This window comes from Ochotona curzoniae, unplaced genomic scaffold (genome assembly GCF_017591425.1).
Source record: "Ochotona curzoniae isolate NIBS_2020 unplaced genomic scaffold, NIBS_Ocur_1.0 scaffold_4701, whole genome shotgun sequence".
Lineage (NCBI taxonomy): Eukaryota > Metazoa > Chordata > Mammalia > Lagomorpha > Ochotonidae > Ochotona > Ochotona curzoniae.
In genome coordinates, this window is record NW_024467122.1 from 41,302,582 (window position 1) to 41,318,171 (window position 15,590).

At 46.0% G+C, this 15,590-nt stretch overlaps 1 protein-coding gene across 1 annotated transcript in view; it reads right to left on the reverse strand.

Annotated features, from left to right (window-relative positions):
- Positions 1-15,590, reverse strand: part of RPGRIP1 (RPGR interacting protein 1) — a 63,308-nt gene that overhangs the window by 3,298 nt on the left and 44,420 nt on the right. The window contains 4 exon segments of the mRNA XM_040968336.1: positions 980-1,110; positions 4,181-4,265; positions 7,951-8,143; positions 13,284-13,384. Coding sequence (XP_040824270.1) covers positions 980-1,110; positions 4,181-4,265; positions 7,951-8,143; positions 13,284-13,384 — 510 coding nt within the window.

Genomic DNA, 15,590 nt, shown 5'->3' on the forward strand with positions numbered 1-15,590 from the left:
CATATAAAGGGAGGACTTTAGACACTAGGCTACTGTGCTGGACCCTCAAATATTACCCAAAAAAGTAAGAAGCATTCAGTAGTTTTTAAGATTTTCCAGGCCTGGCGTGAGAGCATAATGGTTAAAGTCCTCGCCTTGCACGCCCGGGATCCCATATGGGCGCCAGTTCTAATTCCAACAGCCCCACTTCCCATCCAGCTCCCTGCTTGTGGCCCGGGAGAGCAGTCGAGGACAGCCCAAAGCTTTGGGACCCTGCACCCGTGTGGGAGACCCGGAAGAGGCCCCTGGCTTCAGATTGTCTCAGTACCAGCCATTGCGGCCGCCTGGGGAGTGAATCATCGGACGGAAGATCTTCCTCTCTGTCTCTCCTCTCTGTATATACACCTTTCCAATAAAAATAAAATAAATCTTTTTTAAAAATAACAAATAAATAAATAAATCTTTTTTTGAAAATCCCCTTGTGTTAGGGCCCAGCACATCAGTTGGCTATTTCTCTCCCTTGTTCAAGCACTGGAATCCCATATGGATGCCAATTCGTGTTTTACCTGCTCTATTCACCATCCAGGTCCTTGCTTGAGCCTTGGGATAACAGCAAGAAATGTCCCAGTCTAGGGACCCTAACACATGGGAGACCCAGAAGAAGCTCCAGGCTTTGGATCGGCTAAGTTCTTGCCATTGCAACCACTCGGGGAGTGAACCAGTGAATGAAAGATCTGTCTCCCCTTCTCTCTGTAAGCATCCTTTTCCAATAAGAATAAATAAATCTTTAAAGTAATCTCCTTGTATCAAGCTTTGGATATTAAAAAGAATAATTGTAATAAGGCATATGGGGGCTAAAACCACATGCTTCACCCAGAAACTAAAATTCCAATGTAGTATCTCATCAATGTCACAGCAGGAGCTATGCACTGAGAGTGAAGTAGAGACAGCATTGTTATTGAGATGGCTATCTTAGAAGCACAAACAATGGTTTACTCACTGTCCAGCTCTTGCTCTAGAATATCTCTTCCCGATTCCAGGATCTGCCACAGTTCAAGATATGCATATCCCACTTCTTGGCATTCTTTCGTTTCTTGATCCATAGGATCACTCACCACTGTAAACTTCAAACTATAAAGAAAAAGAACTCCAGTTAACTTAGCACAGCTGATACTGTCAAACTTCTGAGGATCAAATGGATCCTAACAGCTTTCCCCTCACCTCCATTTGACAGGAGTCTAGAATCCCTGCAGTTCAACTACATAGCAACAGTCCTTTAGGAGACAGGATGAAAATCCTTGAGATAATATAGTGGATTAAGCTACAACTGTGAAGCTACAATTCCTAGCAAAAGTTCACACGGCCAAAAGATTAGAAACAGGCAGTGAAGCTGACGTATGAAAGGCCCAAGGTTACAAAAAGCAAGAGCGTTTAAGTTTCTAAACAAAATCTGAGCACCAAGCTTAGACAGTGTGAAGAAAATTAGGAACTTAGTTGAAAACAACAGCATAGAAGCTGCTCCTTAGAGCCATGTGCCTTCAAAGGGCACATCGCACAGGAAACTGAAAGCCGTGCGCAGTCTAACCATTAGCGTCATCTTGACTTGGCCCTCGTATTACCTTGACTGAGCAAGTGACACTGAACTCCAGAAACTGGCACAGTCTGCAACCTAATTCTATTAATCTTTTACAATAAAATTCACCATTCTTACCACTTTACAGTGTACAATTCAGTGGTTTTGGTTTTTTGTTGTTGTTTGTCTTTTGTGGTAGAATCACAATGGTGTGCAGCCATTACTACCATCTAGTTCCAGCACATTGTCATCACAGCCTAAAATAAACCCCGTAACAATTACTTGTGCATCTTAGCAACCACTAATCCACTTTCTGTCTCTCTCGACTTGCCTATTCTGGACATTAAATATTCCTATTGTTTTTTTGCTTTGTTTTGTTTTTCTTTTTCCTTGGCCTGTTTGTTTTTTAAAAAGCAGATATTTTAGCTAATAGTGTGCGACAAGAATAAAATTTCAAGCTTTTAAAGCATAAATACAGTTAAGGCAACAAGAAGAGATTATCGGGCCCGGCAGCATGGCCTAGTGGCTAAAGTCCTCGCCTTAAACGCGCCAGGATCCCATATGGGCACCGGTTCTAATCCCGGCAGCCCCACTTCCCATCCAGCTCCCTGCTTGTGGCCTGAGAAAGCAGTCATGGATGGCCTGAGGCTTTGGGACCCTGCACCCGTGTGGGAGACCTGGAAGAGGTTCCTAGTTCCCAGCTTCGGATTGGCGCAGCACTGGCCGTTGTGGTCACATGGGGAGTGAATCATCGGACGGAAAATCTTCCTGTCTCTCCTCCTGTCTGTATATCTGACTTTGTAATAAAAATAAATAAGTCTTTAAAAAAAAGAAGGGATTACTGGGAAGCAACACTGTCAGTGCATTAAGCAATATTAGGTTGTGATTATGCCTCTGTATCTTGACTGAGAACTTCAACAAAATGAAAGGATGATGCCAGCACCTGCCATCTTAGTTTTTCCTGGAAAGGGGTGGCAAGATGGCATCAGCTTATGCAAGTGATCTGCACAAAGTAGGCTATCTCAAGTTTATTCTCACCACAGACTAGAAAGTAAATAACATTGCAAAGACCTTACAACTAGAAGGTGAAAAGAGCCAGCATTCTGTATGCTGTACCACACTTGCAAAAAAAGAAAAAGTCGAAGGTAAAATCAATCGAATTCTAAAACCAAGTAGGAAAAGATTACCACCATAAGGAAATGAAGAGTGTTCAGGAACACTCTTTGCTGATGAAAAGCAAAACAAAAAGGTGGGCATTTAGCATAGCAGTTAGAATGCTGCTTGCAATGCTTACAGTCTGCTCTACTGTAAGCATTCTAGCTTCCTGCTAATGTGCACCCAGAGAGGCAGCAGCTGATGGCTCAAGCAGTAGGGTCCTGCCAGACATTTGGGAGACCCAGACTGAGTTCAGGGCCCCTGGCTTCAGCCTGGCCCAGCCCTTGCTTTTCTGGACATGTGAGGAATCAAAAAAACATTCTTTCAAATAAACATTTTTTTTTAAGAAACAGAAAAATAAAAACCTAAATTTAACATCAGCACAGCAGGGGAAAAAAATTACTTTTCATTCCTAAAAGTTCCTAGAATCCTGAATCTGTTTAAGCCCACACTGTTCATTGCAGCTGGTTCCCTTTTCAGTCCCATCTAGGAATAACTGGCAGCAATATAGAATAAATTCAATGGGCATTTAGAAAGAGTAGTTTAAAACTCTAGTCCTGTATAGTTTCTTACCCACACACTTACAGAGGAAATAGCTTGTCAGATTTCAAACCCAAAAACAATGTACACACCTAAATTTCCATTTCAGCAGCATAATAACTTGTTTAGTGTAAGTATGTCTCACGCATTTTATCTGAAAAGTGTAAAAGGATGGGTTCTCAGACCTGAGGGATACTAATGACTGTCGGCTCTCTGAAAACTTTGAGACTGACCACTTTTTTTTTTTTTTTAAAGCTTTCTGTATTTCGTTGTATTTGAAGGACAAACAGGCAGGCAGAGAGATCCTCCGTTTCGCTGCTTCAGCCCTTCGAATGTCCACAATAGCCCGGGCTTGGGCCAGGCCAAATGCCAGGAGCCTGGAACTCAGTCCTGGTGGGTGGCATGGACCCAAGTATAGGGGCACCCTCAGGGTGCACCGCAGCAGCGAGCTGGCTCCAAAGCAGAGGATCAGGGCCTCAAACCCAGGCATTCACACACAGGCTGTGGGCTGTTCACCACTGCACGACACCCCTGCCCAAAGGATGATAGAAAGTAGTCCTATAAAGACACAACTGTAAAAATTCCAAATGTAAAATTAATGCCATAAAGGCATAATATTTGTTCAGTTATTTACCATGGCACTACCTACATGACAAATGAAATCAATGATCTTAGAAGGCCAAGAAGTCTAGTCATTCCACACAAACTCCATTCAAGTAAGCTGCAGCCGTAGAAACAGTGTCACCCAAACAGGGCCAGCCCAGTAGGAAGTGAAGCAAGCCTATGAGATCGTCCCACCATTCGGGTCATCATAAACAGTAAGAGTAAATTAAGTCTAAGAAAGACAATTAAAATATTCGGCCTCAACACAAAACCAAAGTCTGAGCTGCTGTCAATGCCTGCTAGCTCCCACTGTTGGAAGCAGATGCTTACTGCCCTTCCTCGGGGTCTCGTCCGTGCAGCATAGTGAACAGAAACTGCCTTCGGCCTTGCTGCTCCAGTGGGTCCAGGTCTATCACTGGGGTAGGGGAAGAGAAAAAAAGAAATCACAGGGTTGCTGCTGGTTCAGAGACTTTCTTTTTTCTTTCCCCCTCAACCCACCCCCTTTTTTTCCACATTTATTATTTTTTTATTGGAAATGTAGAATTACAGAGAGAAAGAGAGACAAGTCTTCCATCCACTGGTTCACTCCTCAAGTGGTAGCAATGGCTAGACCTGAGCTGATCCCTCCAAAGCCAGAGCCAGAAGCTTCTAATGGGTATCCCATAGGGGTGCAGGGTCCCAAGACAATCTTCTACTGCTTTCCAGGCCACAAGCAGAGAGCTGGAAGGGAAGCGGAACAGCAACAATACAAACCAGCATCCATAAGGAATGGTGTGCTTAGAGGTGGAGGAGTAGCCAATTGAGCTGTTGTGCCAGCCTCAGAGACTTTCTTAAAGATGACTGTACAGGAGGGCTGCAAGCTAAAGAAAACAGAAGCCTGTGCAATGGCCCACAGGTCAATCTTGTGTCTGCAAGTGCTGGACCCTGCACTGCTTGAGAGATCCAGAAGAAGCTCCTAGCTTTGGATTGCCTTAACTCCAGACACTGCGGCCACTCTGGGAGTTACCAATGCATGGAAGACCTTCTCTCTCTTTAGCTCATTCTCTCTGTAAATCTGCCTTTCCAACAAAAATAGGTCTTTAAAGGGAGGAGCCTAACTCAACAATGATTTTTTCCCTCTGTTCTCATTTTTTAAATTCTTTAAAAATACTTTTAACGTCCTTGAAAACAGGTTTAAAGCATTATTTATTTTTAAGATTTCATTTATTTTTATTGGAAAATCAGATTTACAGAGAGAAAGAAATACAGATGAAGGTCTTCCAACATTTGATAACTTCCCAAGTTACTGCAATGCCCAGAGCTGAGCCGATCTAAAGCCAGGAGCCAGGAATTTCTTCCTGGTCTCTCATGCAAGTGCAGGGTCCCAAGGCTTTGGGCCATCTTCAACTGCTTTCCCAGGTCACAAGCAGGGAGCTGGAAGGCAACTAAAGCAGCCAGGATATGTACTGGCATGCTTATGGAATCCTGTTGCATGCGAGGTGAGTCCTTTAGCCACTAGGCTAGTGCACCAAGCCCATATTATTATTATTATTATTATTTTACATGAAATTCAGAGTTCCTGAGGGTGGGGGAGGGAGGACACAGGTCTTTCTTTTTTTTTTTTTTTTTTAAAACTTTGTTAGGGCAGTGCCCAAGGAAAGCACCATTTTTTTTTTTTTTTTAAAGATTTATTTTTATTATTTTTTCATTGGAAAGGCGGATATACAGAGAGGAGAGACAGAGAGGAAGATCTTCCGTCCGATGATTCACTCCCCAAGTGAGCGCAACGGGCCGATACTATGCCGATCCGAAGCCAGGAGCCTCTTCCGGGTCTCCCACGCGGGTGCAGGGTCCCAAAGCTTTGGGCTGTCCTCGACTGCTTTCCCAGGCCACAAGCAGGGAGCTGGAAGGGAAGCGGGGCTGCCGGGATTAGAACCGGCGCCCATATGGGATCCCGGGCGTGCAAGGCGAGGACCTTTAACCACTTGCGCCACCGCGCCGGGCCCGACACAGGTCTTTCATCCACTGATTCACACCCACAATGCCAAGACAGCCAGAATTGGGCTGGTCTGAAGCTGGGAGCCAAAAACTTCTTTTGGATGTCCCATGTGGGTATTGGGGCCGAAGGATGTGAGCCATCCTCCGCTGCTCTTTCCAGATCATAAGTAGAGAGCTAGATCTGAAGTGGAGCACCTGGGACTCAAACCAGCAACCATATGGAATCCTGGCAGTATAGGAAGAGAATTAGCCTGAAAACCCACTGTATTGGCTCCAATATAAAATTTGCCTTTACAAATATAGTTTTAAAAAAAAAAGAGAGAAGAAAAGATGAGTGCAGAGGCACCCATGCGCTGGTTTCACTCCCCAAATGCCTGCAGCAACTGGGTGTGGGCGGTAGATGCTGTGCGTCCACTGCTCCTACATGGTCAGCAGAGGTTCAAATATCTAAGCCTGCTGCCTCCCAGGGTGAACATTCGCAAGAAGCTCAAGTCTGGAGCAGACCCAGGACTTGACCTAGCAACACTGCTGCCCCTGAAAGAGAGCAGGCCCAAGTACCTGGTTCCTGCTACCCACGGCGGATAATTGGCTTTGGCCTGTCACCAGAGGCTGATGTTGACATTAGGGAGTGAACACAAGGATGGAAAGTCCATTATCTCCACTCTGTCACTTTGACTTTCAAGTAAAAAATATATGTGTGTTTAAAACAAATAATAAAATAGGGTCCCACAAATTAATCCTTCACTTATGGCGTGGCATCCCATAGGGGCATGAGTTCAAATCTCAACTGTTCCACTTCTGGTCCTGCTACCTGCTTAAACCTGGAAAAGCAATGAAAGATGGTTCAAGTCCTTGGGCCCCTGAGCCCATGTGGGAGACACACAGGAAGCCCATGGCTCCTGGCTTCAGAACAGCCCAGCTCTGACCTTTGCAGCCATTTGTGGACCAAAAGAGCAGATAGAAGATCTTTTTCTCACTGTAACATGTTCAAGTAATATAATAATGTAATATTTGAAGTAATATAATGGTAAAATAATAATTTTTTAACATTTGGGATTACCAGCAAGCTGGTTTGAAAACTGAGTAGCTAGGATCTACAGCCAGCACCCCAGCATGGATATGAACACCCCGAGGGGGACAAGACCTGACAGCTGCTGCATGCATAGACTGTTCTGCCTGCCTTCCCTGTCAGCAGCATGAGAGGAGGAAAAAGACTGCATACATGCCTAACTCAAAATATCTACTTCTTGTGTACCCTTTCTTTCTTACTCTAATTTTTTTAAAAGATTCATTTTATTTTTATTGCAAACTCAGATATATAGAGAGAAGGAGAGACAGAGAGAAAGACCTTCCGTCCTATGATTCACTCCCCAAGTGACCACAATGGCCAGTACTGTGCCGATCCAAAACCAAGAGCCAGGAGCTCTTCTAGGTCTCCCACGTGTGTGCAGGGTCCCAAGGCTCTGGGCCATCCTGGACTGCTTTCCCAGACTACAAGCAGGGAGCTGGATGGAAAGTGGGGCCACCGGGATTAGAACCGGTGACCATATGGCATCCCAGTGCATTCAAGATGAGGATTTTAGCCACTAGACCACCACACTGGGCCCTCCTATGTACCCTTTCTTTAAAAGCTACTGGAAAAAATGATCTGTTAAAATAACACAAGAGGAGTCAGCATTGTGGCACAGTGGGTGAACATGGCTTAAGATGCCAGAGTCATTATAAGCTTCCTAGGCTTCTCTGACACTCTGAAAGTTTTTCCCATTGGATTTGAAAGGCAGAAAGACAGGGAGAGATCTTATTTGATGTTCACTTGCCCAAGGTCAGCCACAGCGAGGGCAGGGCCAGGCTGCAGCCAGAAGCCAAAAACCTCCCATGTAGGCAGGTATGCCTCGGCCCTTTGAGCGTCCATCCACAGAATCCAGGAATGCTGGACTGGAGCGGAGACAGGACTTGCACCCAAGCACTGTGATACGAAGGAGGACATCCCTGGTGCCAACTGCCCCTGGTGCTTTGGTGCCTTTAAACCACACGCATATACTTCACTAAGGAACAAAAATTTGGACCCTCCATCCAGACATGTGTGAGCCTCCTGGCACCACAAACCACACAAGATGTCTCACCCTTGCTGAAGTGGAAGTGGATTTCTTCCCCAGCACGTGGCTTCCTCAGGGACACAGGAGTCTCTGTCTCTGACAAGGGCAGGTCATAGAATCTGTACTCCACGTACACCTGCTGCACGTTCTCGTCAGACATCACAGCAGCCTCTGCGTTGAAGGCCAGAGAAACAACTTCAATGCACATCTTCTCGGAATCCTGGGAAGGAAAACATTTCCTAAGGTCAGCAAGACTCCAAGGGCACGCACCATTATGGTGCCACGTGACACTAGAAATCAACTGCTATTACTCCCACAGGTGAAACTGGAACCCACGGCTTTTTTTTTTTAATTTTTATTAACAATCTTTACATAGTTAATTAGGGTAAAAAGGTTCAAGGGCTACAGGCAAGTGGGTAAGACTTATTTTTTCCATATAGTTTCCTTCATGTTTAAAGGGGGGTATTAAATGAGAAGGCCCACCCAATTTTCCACCCTCCCCAGGTCCTGGATGTACTGTATGCTCCGAGGTTCTTGCTCAGGTGGTTTTGATATGTCAACAGTTATGAATCACTGCCAATCTTGACACTCCAAGCACTATGAGGTCTTTGAAGAATCCACTGGTTGACATAGTCCATCAGGTTCTCTGCTTCCGCTGTATTTCGCTGCCAAGATATAGCTGAGATGGTTGGTTGATCTGTTCTGTCTTCTGTCTTTTCTTGGTTAGGGTTCTGAGTCCAGCATTTTGATTGGGGAGATCTCCAAAGAAACTTTGTCTGAGGTGTTCTCAAACCAGATTCTGGTATGTGCTAGCAAGTACAGGGCCTGGCACCGTCCATCGCCCCCATCAGCTGGTGGTTGCAATCACTGGGTTGATTCTGTTTTTGCTCCCGACTTCCACTGGAACCAATGGGTGTTGCAGTCCAGCCTGGTTCTGACCAGCACATACTTGGCCCTCGCATACACCAGTGGGAGCTTCAGCCTAGCTGGAGCAACCCGCAATAACCCCCACCAGGCCCGCTCCCTACCATGGTTTGCCAGTATGTGTAGCAGTAATCTAGTCTGTCCCATATCCCTTTCCACCCCAGTGGCTGTCCTAGTTTTATGCCCTCCCACGGAAGTGGTAACCCAAGAGGGAGGAGCCCGGGAGGGGAGGGGGGAATCCCAGTGCCTACAAAACTGTGTCACACAACGCAATGTAATAAAAAGAGGGAGGAGCCCACTATTTCCCTCCCAGGTCACTCCCACTCCCAGATTATCCACTCTCCAGCTAGTCCTGTGGTTTGATTTGACAGAACTAGCCCCTAGTGCCAGCTTCTTGCAGCTGATGCTATGGCTAAGCCCAAACAACCCTCACCCACTCTAATTTTTTTTGCACCAGGAGGAATAATCAGCCCAGCCCGGCTTTTCCCTGATCTAGTCCACCTGAGGCTCACAGGTGTTGTAGCCCTGCCTAGTCTGGTCTGCCCCCACCCCAGCTCACGCTCTCCAGCAGGAGTAGCTGTCCAGCAAAGGAACCCTCCCTTATTCCCCTGCCGGCTCTGCCCCCTTGTTCTCACGCTTGCTGGTTGGGCGCTGCGGTCATTTCCAGTACAGGCAACCTCACCTTGGCATTCTGTATTTTGCACTGGTCTTTGTTGTGACCGAACCTGGCTCGACCCACACTGTTCTGGTGCTTGGGTTTACCAGTGGATGAAATGAACTGATTCAGCCTGATCTTCTCCCAACCCCTGCCAATTGTATGCCGGTAGGTAACTTTCCATGGCCTGTTCTGGGCTGTTTCCTATCATGTTTCTTGCGCTTACCTGCTGGGTCTGTGTCCTGCCAGAGGAGTTGCCCAGGCTCCTCCATCAGAACCTCTCCCAATGCCAGGTTTCACGCTTACCAGTGGGTCCATGAGCCAGCCCTACTCAGTTCACCTCCTGTCATAGCAGGGACAATGGCTTTCTTTTCCTGACTGGCCTTCGACCCAAGCTGGTTCTTGTTGTTGGATGTTTCAGCCCAGCCATGGCTCGTCTATACCCACATATGGCTCACGCATGGCTCAGTACGGGGTTGAGACCTTGCCTAGTCCATCGCACATACATCTATCCCGGTCCTCCAGGACACCAGAGGGTGTTGGGGTCTGGCCCGGCGCGGTGCATCTGATCGCAGTCCACACTGGTGCCAAGGGAGTTTACAACCGTTTCCTGACCAGAATGCAGCCCCCATTCCAGGTCGCATGCCCCCATTCACCGCCCAATGAAGGCGGCGGGTGGGTCCTGGACCTGCCCAGTCACGGAGACCTCCCCCCTCGGTGTACTTACCCCGAATTCGGGGAGCAGCCCCCAGAGCCCCGGCAGGCCCGTGGACAGCTCACCACATGCACATGGTGGCTGTCGTCTGGGATCCAGGCATGAGACACCCCGTCCTGAGACCCACCATGGAACCCACAGCTTTGCTGAATTGCCACTGCTAATCTAGCATTGTTAAGATATTATCAATTTAAGCATCATTGAGCATTTTATAAGTAGAGTTTTAATACACCGGACACGTTTATAAAGCAAACCACAAGTTCTCTCTCCCAAACCAGTGTATCACTTCTCCAGTTTAGCCTTTCTCAGCCATCTCTAATCAGAGAATGAGTCAAGAAAATATACAAACTGAGTCAATCAAAAGCCAGGATCCTCTTCCGAGTCTCCCACATGGGTGCAGGGTCCCAAGGCTTTGGGCCATCCTCTGCTGCTTTCCCAGGCCACAGGCAGGAAGCTGGATGGGAAGTGGAACAGTCCGGACACTGAGCGCCCATATGGGGATCCTAGCACGTGCAAGGTGAGGGAGGATTCAGCCACTTGACTAACATGCCAGGTCTTAGCATTTATTTTTTAATGAAAGAGTACAATGGAATAGGATAGTACATAATATGACAAAACAGGACAGAATAGTGAATGCCAAATGAGAATTATGTAGAAACTTCTGAGCCCGGTGTGGTGGTCTAGCAGTTAAAGTCCTTGCCTTGAACGTGCCAGGATCCCATACGGGTACTGGTTCTAATCCCGGCAGCTCCACTTCCCATCCAGCTCCCTGCTTGTGGCCTGGGAAATCAGTCAAGAACATCAAGAACAGTCCAAAGCCTTGGGACCCTGCACCCGTGTGGGAAACCTGGAGGAGGTTCCTGGCTCCTGGCTTTGGATTGGCGCAGCACCAGCCATTGTGGGCACTTGAGGAGTGAACCATAAGATGAAAGTTCTTCCTCTCCGTCTCTCCTCCTCTCTGTATACCTGACTTTGTAATGAAAACAAAATAAATCTTAAAAAAAAAGAAAAAAAAAGAAACTTCTTTTATGTGTTTGGCAACAACTTACAAACATAATTATTACCAAAAAATTTTTAAAAGAAGAATCTGGTCTAGTGTTGTAGCATGATGATCTAAGGTGCCACCTGTGAGGCTGGCATCCCATATAAAGGCCAGTTCAAATTCCAGTGACTCCATTCTAAAGTAATCCCACTTTACTCTTATAGCTTACTTTTCATATTTCATTCAAAATATGTATTCGTGGTAAATACACATCAGGTAAAATTACTGCCTATGATGCTATGTCCTGGTTCCTCCTCTTCCAATCCAGCACCCTGTTCATATGGGAGAGACCCATGTAGGAAACCCAGGAGAGAAGCATGAGGCTTCAGCCTGGCTCAACCCAGGCATTGCAGCCTTCATGAAGTGAACCACAAGATGGAAAATCTCTCCATGTAAGTAATTCTGCCTTTCAAATAAATAGATATTTAAGAACATGTTGATTAGAAAGAGACAGGAGGTAGGATAGGGAGGGAGATGTGGGGGAGGAAGGAGTGAGGAAGGAGAAGAGAGTGATCACATCCTCTCTCTAATTTGCTGCCTAAATGCCCACAACAGCCAGGGCTGGTGGACACTACATTCAGGAACCTGGAACTCAGGAGACTCAGGGAGGTAGTACGAGCCCAATTCCTCCAGCCGTGACCTACTGCCTCTCATGGGGGAGGGGGGCCTTTCTTGAGCCACCACTGCCATCTCAGAGGGTGTGCCTTGCACAAGCTGGAACTGGAAGCAGAACTGGGACTTGAACCCAGGCACTCTACACTGGATGCGAGCATCCTAACCAGCGTCCTAACTAACGAGCTCAACACTGATTCCCAATTTTGAAAATTATAAGCTTGATGATAATGTTGAGCCAAATAGAAATTCCTAATTATGTTCTGATAACCAAGGTAAATTAGGAAAAAGAATCAGATTAAAATCTGACCTAGGTACACATGGAGGCTACATTCCTTCTAATGAGACTGAGCGATGTGAAACTGACAACTGGTAGCCATTTCATGTCTCTATCCTGTCATCACGATGACCTAGTGGCTAAATTCCTTGCCTAGAGTGTACGGGGATCTAGATACTAGCTGAGGACCGGCGCAATAGCCAAGAGGCTAAAGTCCTTGCTTTGAATGTGCCAGGATCCTACATGGGCACCAGTTTCTAATCTTGGCTGCCCTGCTTCCCATCCAACTAACTCCCTGTTTGTGGCCTGGGAAAGCAGTCAAGGACGGCCCAAAGCCCTGGGACTCTGCACCCACATGGGAGACCTGGAAGAGGCTCCCAGCCTTTGGCTTCAGATTGGCTCAGTTCCAACCATTGCAACCATTTAGGGAGTGAGTCATCAGATGGATGATATTCTTCGTCTCTCCTCCTCTCTGCATATCTTACTTTGCAATAAAAATAAATAAATCTTAAAAGAGAAAAAGAGGACAGTGTCCTGACTTGTCCAGGTGACCCTCATCTATTAAAAAAAAAAGACACTAGCTAAAAAATATCTCAAAAAGGCATGTTAAAAGTTCAGAAGAAAAGAGACTTAATTATTTATGACATAAGGTATAATAAACGGTGTTGATATGTTGGTATTATGGTACAAAAGATTAAACTACTCACACACCAGCATCCTATATGGAAGTGCCAGTTCAAGCTCCAGCTGCTATGCTTTTTACTAATGCTTCCTACTAATGAAACTCAGAATGCAGCAGATGATATATCAAGTGCTTGGGCCCCTGCCTTACACAGCTGGCCAACCCAGATGCAGCCAACCACTAGATGAAACATCTATCTCCTTGCTGTCTTTCAAACAAATAAATCAATCTTTAAAACCAGCATCCATATGGAATGCTGGAGCTGTAAGATGAGGATTAGCCTACCTTGCCATAGCAGACACCCCACAAGTGTCCTTATTTACAATCTCAGTCCACAAAAATAACATAAGACAAAAAGAGAAAAATGAAAAAAATAATAGAAAAAAGCCAAAAAAAAATTTTAAACAATAAGCACAAAAAACAATCTTAGCTCCGGTGTTCCCGGGTACTTACTGCCTTAGGACATCTCTGAGACTCGGGTGGCACCACAATGTCATCGCTGTCTGTTGTTTGTGCTTCACTGGCTTCGGAAACTTGATCAGCGGACTCTCCATCTGCCAGAGGGGAGGTGAGCATTACACATGTCTCCAAGACATTCTCTCTGGCATGCCCAGATGCACCCAGAGGACATGACAGCCAGCTTGTCTAGGCAACAGAAAACATAACTGCCCTGTCAGAGGATGGAACACTGAACAGGTCGGACAATTCTTCCGGCCAAGCATTGCAGCATGTTACTGAGTCTGTGGAAGCACTAAGGCAGTCTTACTAAGCCTACAGGCATTAGAAGGATTAAAAACAAAAAAAAAGAATTATTTTTAGTGGATGGTCAGATACACGGGGGGGGGGGGGGAAACAGAGAAGAAGATCTTCTGTCTGATGATTCACTCCCCAAGTGACCACAATAACAGGAACCATCTGAAGCCAGGAGCCAGGAGCTTCTTTCCAGGTCTCCCACATGGATGCAGGGTGCCAAGACTTTGGGCTGTCCTCCACTGCTTTCCCAGGCCACAAGCAGGGAGCTGGATGGGAAGCAGGGCTACCAGGATTAGAACCAGCGTCCATTTGGGATCCTGGGTGTGTGCAAGGTGAAGACTTTAGCCACTAGGTTACCATGCCGGGCCCAGTCATTCCAATCTTTAGGAAGCAGTCTTTCCTTGATCTCACACTTGCGTCTTTGCTCTTTTTTCATTAGCCAATTGCCAAATGTCCTATTATTGTATCTCAACTGTGGGCCCTGTAAATATTTCTCCTCTGTCAGCTGGCACCATTTTAAGTTTTATCAGCAGAGGGTACCGAACAAAGGGTTCCTTTTACTGGTTGTGTGTGTGTATTTACCAGCCATACAAGGTAGACATGCATTCCTACAGACAAGGCTGCTGCTGTAGAATACCATGCCTCTACAACTATGACCATGGTGACACCTGATACCAAGGATTCCCTTCAGCCAGGAGCCCCTAGCATCTTCTGGAGTGGAGCAGCAGTGAAATGCCACTGCTGTGGCACCTCCAATGTGTGGTTTACTCTTGGCATCTTAGAGAGCACCATCACAGTTCTCCACTTTCTGAAGTGCACCCATGAGTGTGCAGGGTCCCAAGGCTTTGGGCCATCCTCCATTGTTTTCCCAGGCCACAAGCAGGGAGCTAGGTGGGAAGTGGAGTAGCTGGGACACCAACTGCCCATATGGGATACCTGAGCTTGAAGCGGGAGGATTAGCTAGCTGAGTCATTATGCTAGGCCCTGTTATTTGATTTAAGGTCCATATTGATTGGTCTCTAACATAGTAGTACCTGAAAAAACTCTTTCTAAATAAAATACCATTCATAGATTCTTTAGGGCACATATTATTCACCTCATTATGTTATCCATCATCCATCATGCATTTATTTTTAGAATGTGATTGAACTTTTTAAAATAAAATTTTAGGGCCTGGTATAATGGATCAGCGGCTAAATCCTTGCCTTGAATGCACCAGAATTTCATATGGGGACTGCCTTGTGTCCTGCCTGCTCCACTTCCATCCAGCTCACTTCCTGTAGCCTGGAAATGCAGTAGAAGACAGCCCAGAGCCTCAGGACCCTGAACCCACGGGGGAGACCTGGAAGAAGCTCCTAGTTCCTGGCTTCGGATCGGCTCAGCTCCGCCTGTTGTGGCCACTTGGAGAGTGACCCAGTGGAAGGAAGATCTTTCTCTTTGTCTCTCCTACTCTCTGTTAATCTGCCTTTCCAATAAAAATAAACAAAATAAAATTTTATTTATTTCCAATTTTAAAAGCAGACTCAGAAAACAAGTACATCCTCCCATTGCTGGCTCACCCCCCAAATGCCTGCAACAGCTAGCTTTGGGTCACGTGGAAACCACGTGTCATGAAGTCAAGCATGACTTTCCCACAGAGGTGCAAGTGAGTTATCAACTGCATTGACAGGAAGTTGGAATGCAGAGTGGAGGAGTAACTCTATCCCAAAGTAGTCCTATTTGGGATATGACATCCCAAGTGACAGCTTAATTTCTGTGTCAAACACTCATCCCTGCTACCTATTTCATGCTCAGTATACAGAAAACTCCACAGGTTTATAACTTCACTTGATACGGTCATTTAAATAAATCCATATTCTTTGTGTTTAATTCCTTGCTGCATCTTTTTTTTTTTCTTGGAGTAATTTTTCTTCCGCAAAAAAAAAAAAAAAAACAAAACCCTCAGTGTTTGGCTTAGAGGCAAACTCTCCACTGTGTCCAGTTTAAAAGGAGATATTTACTTTATAG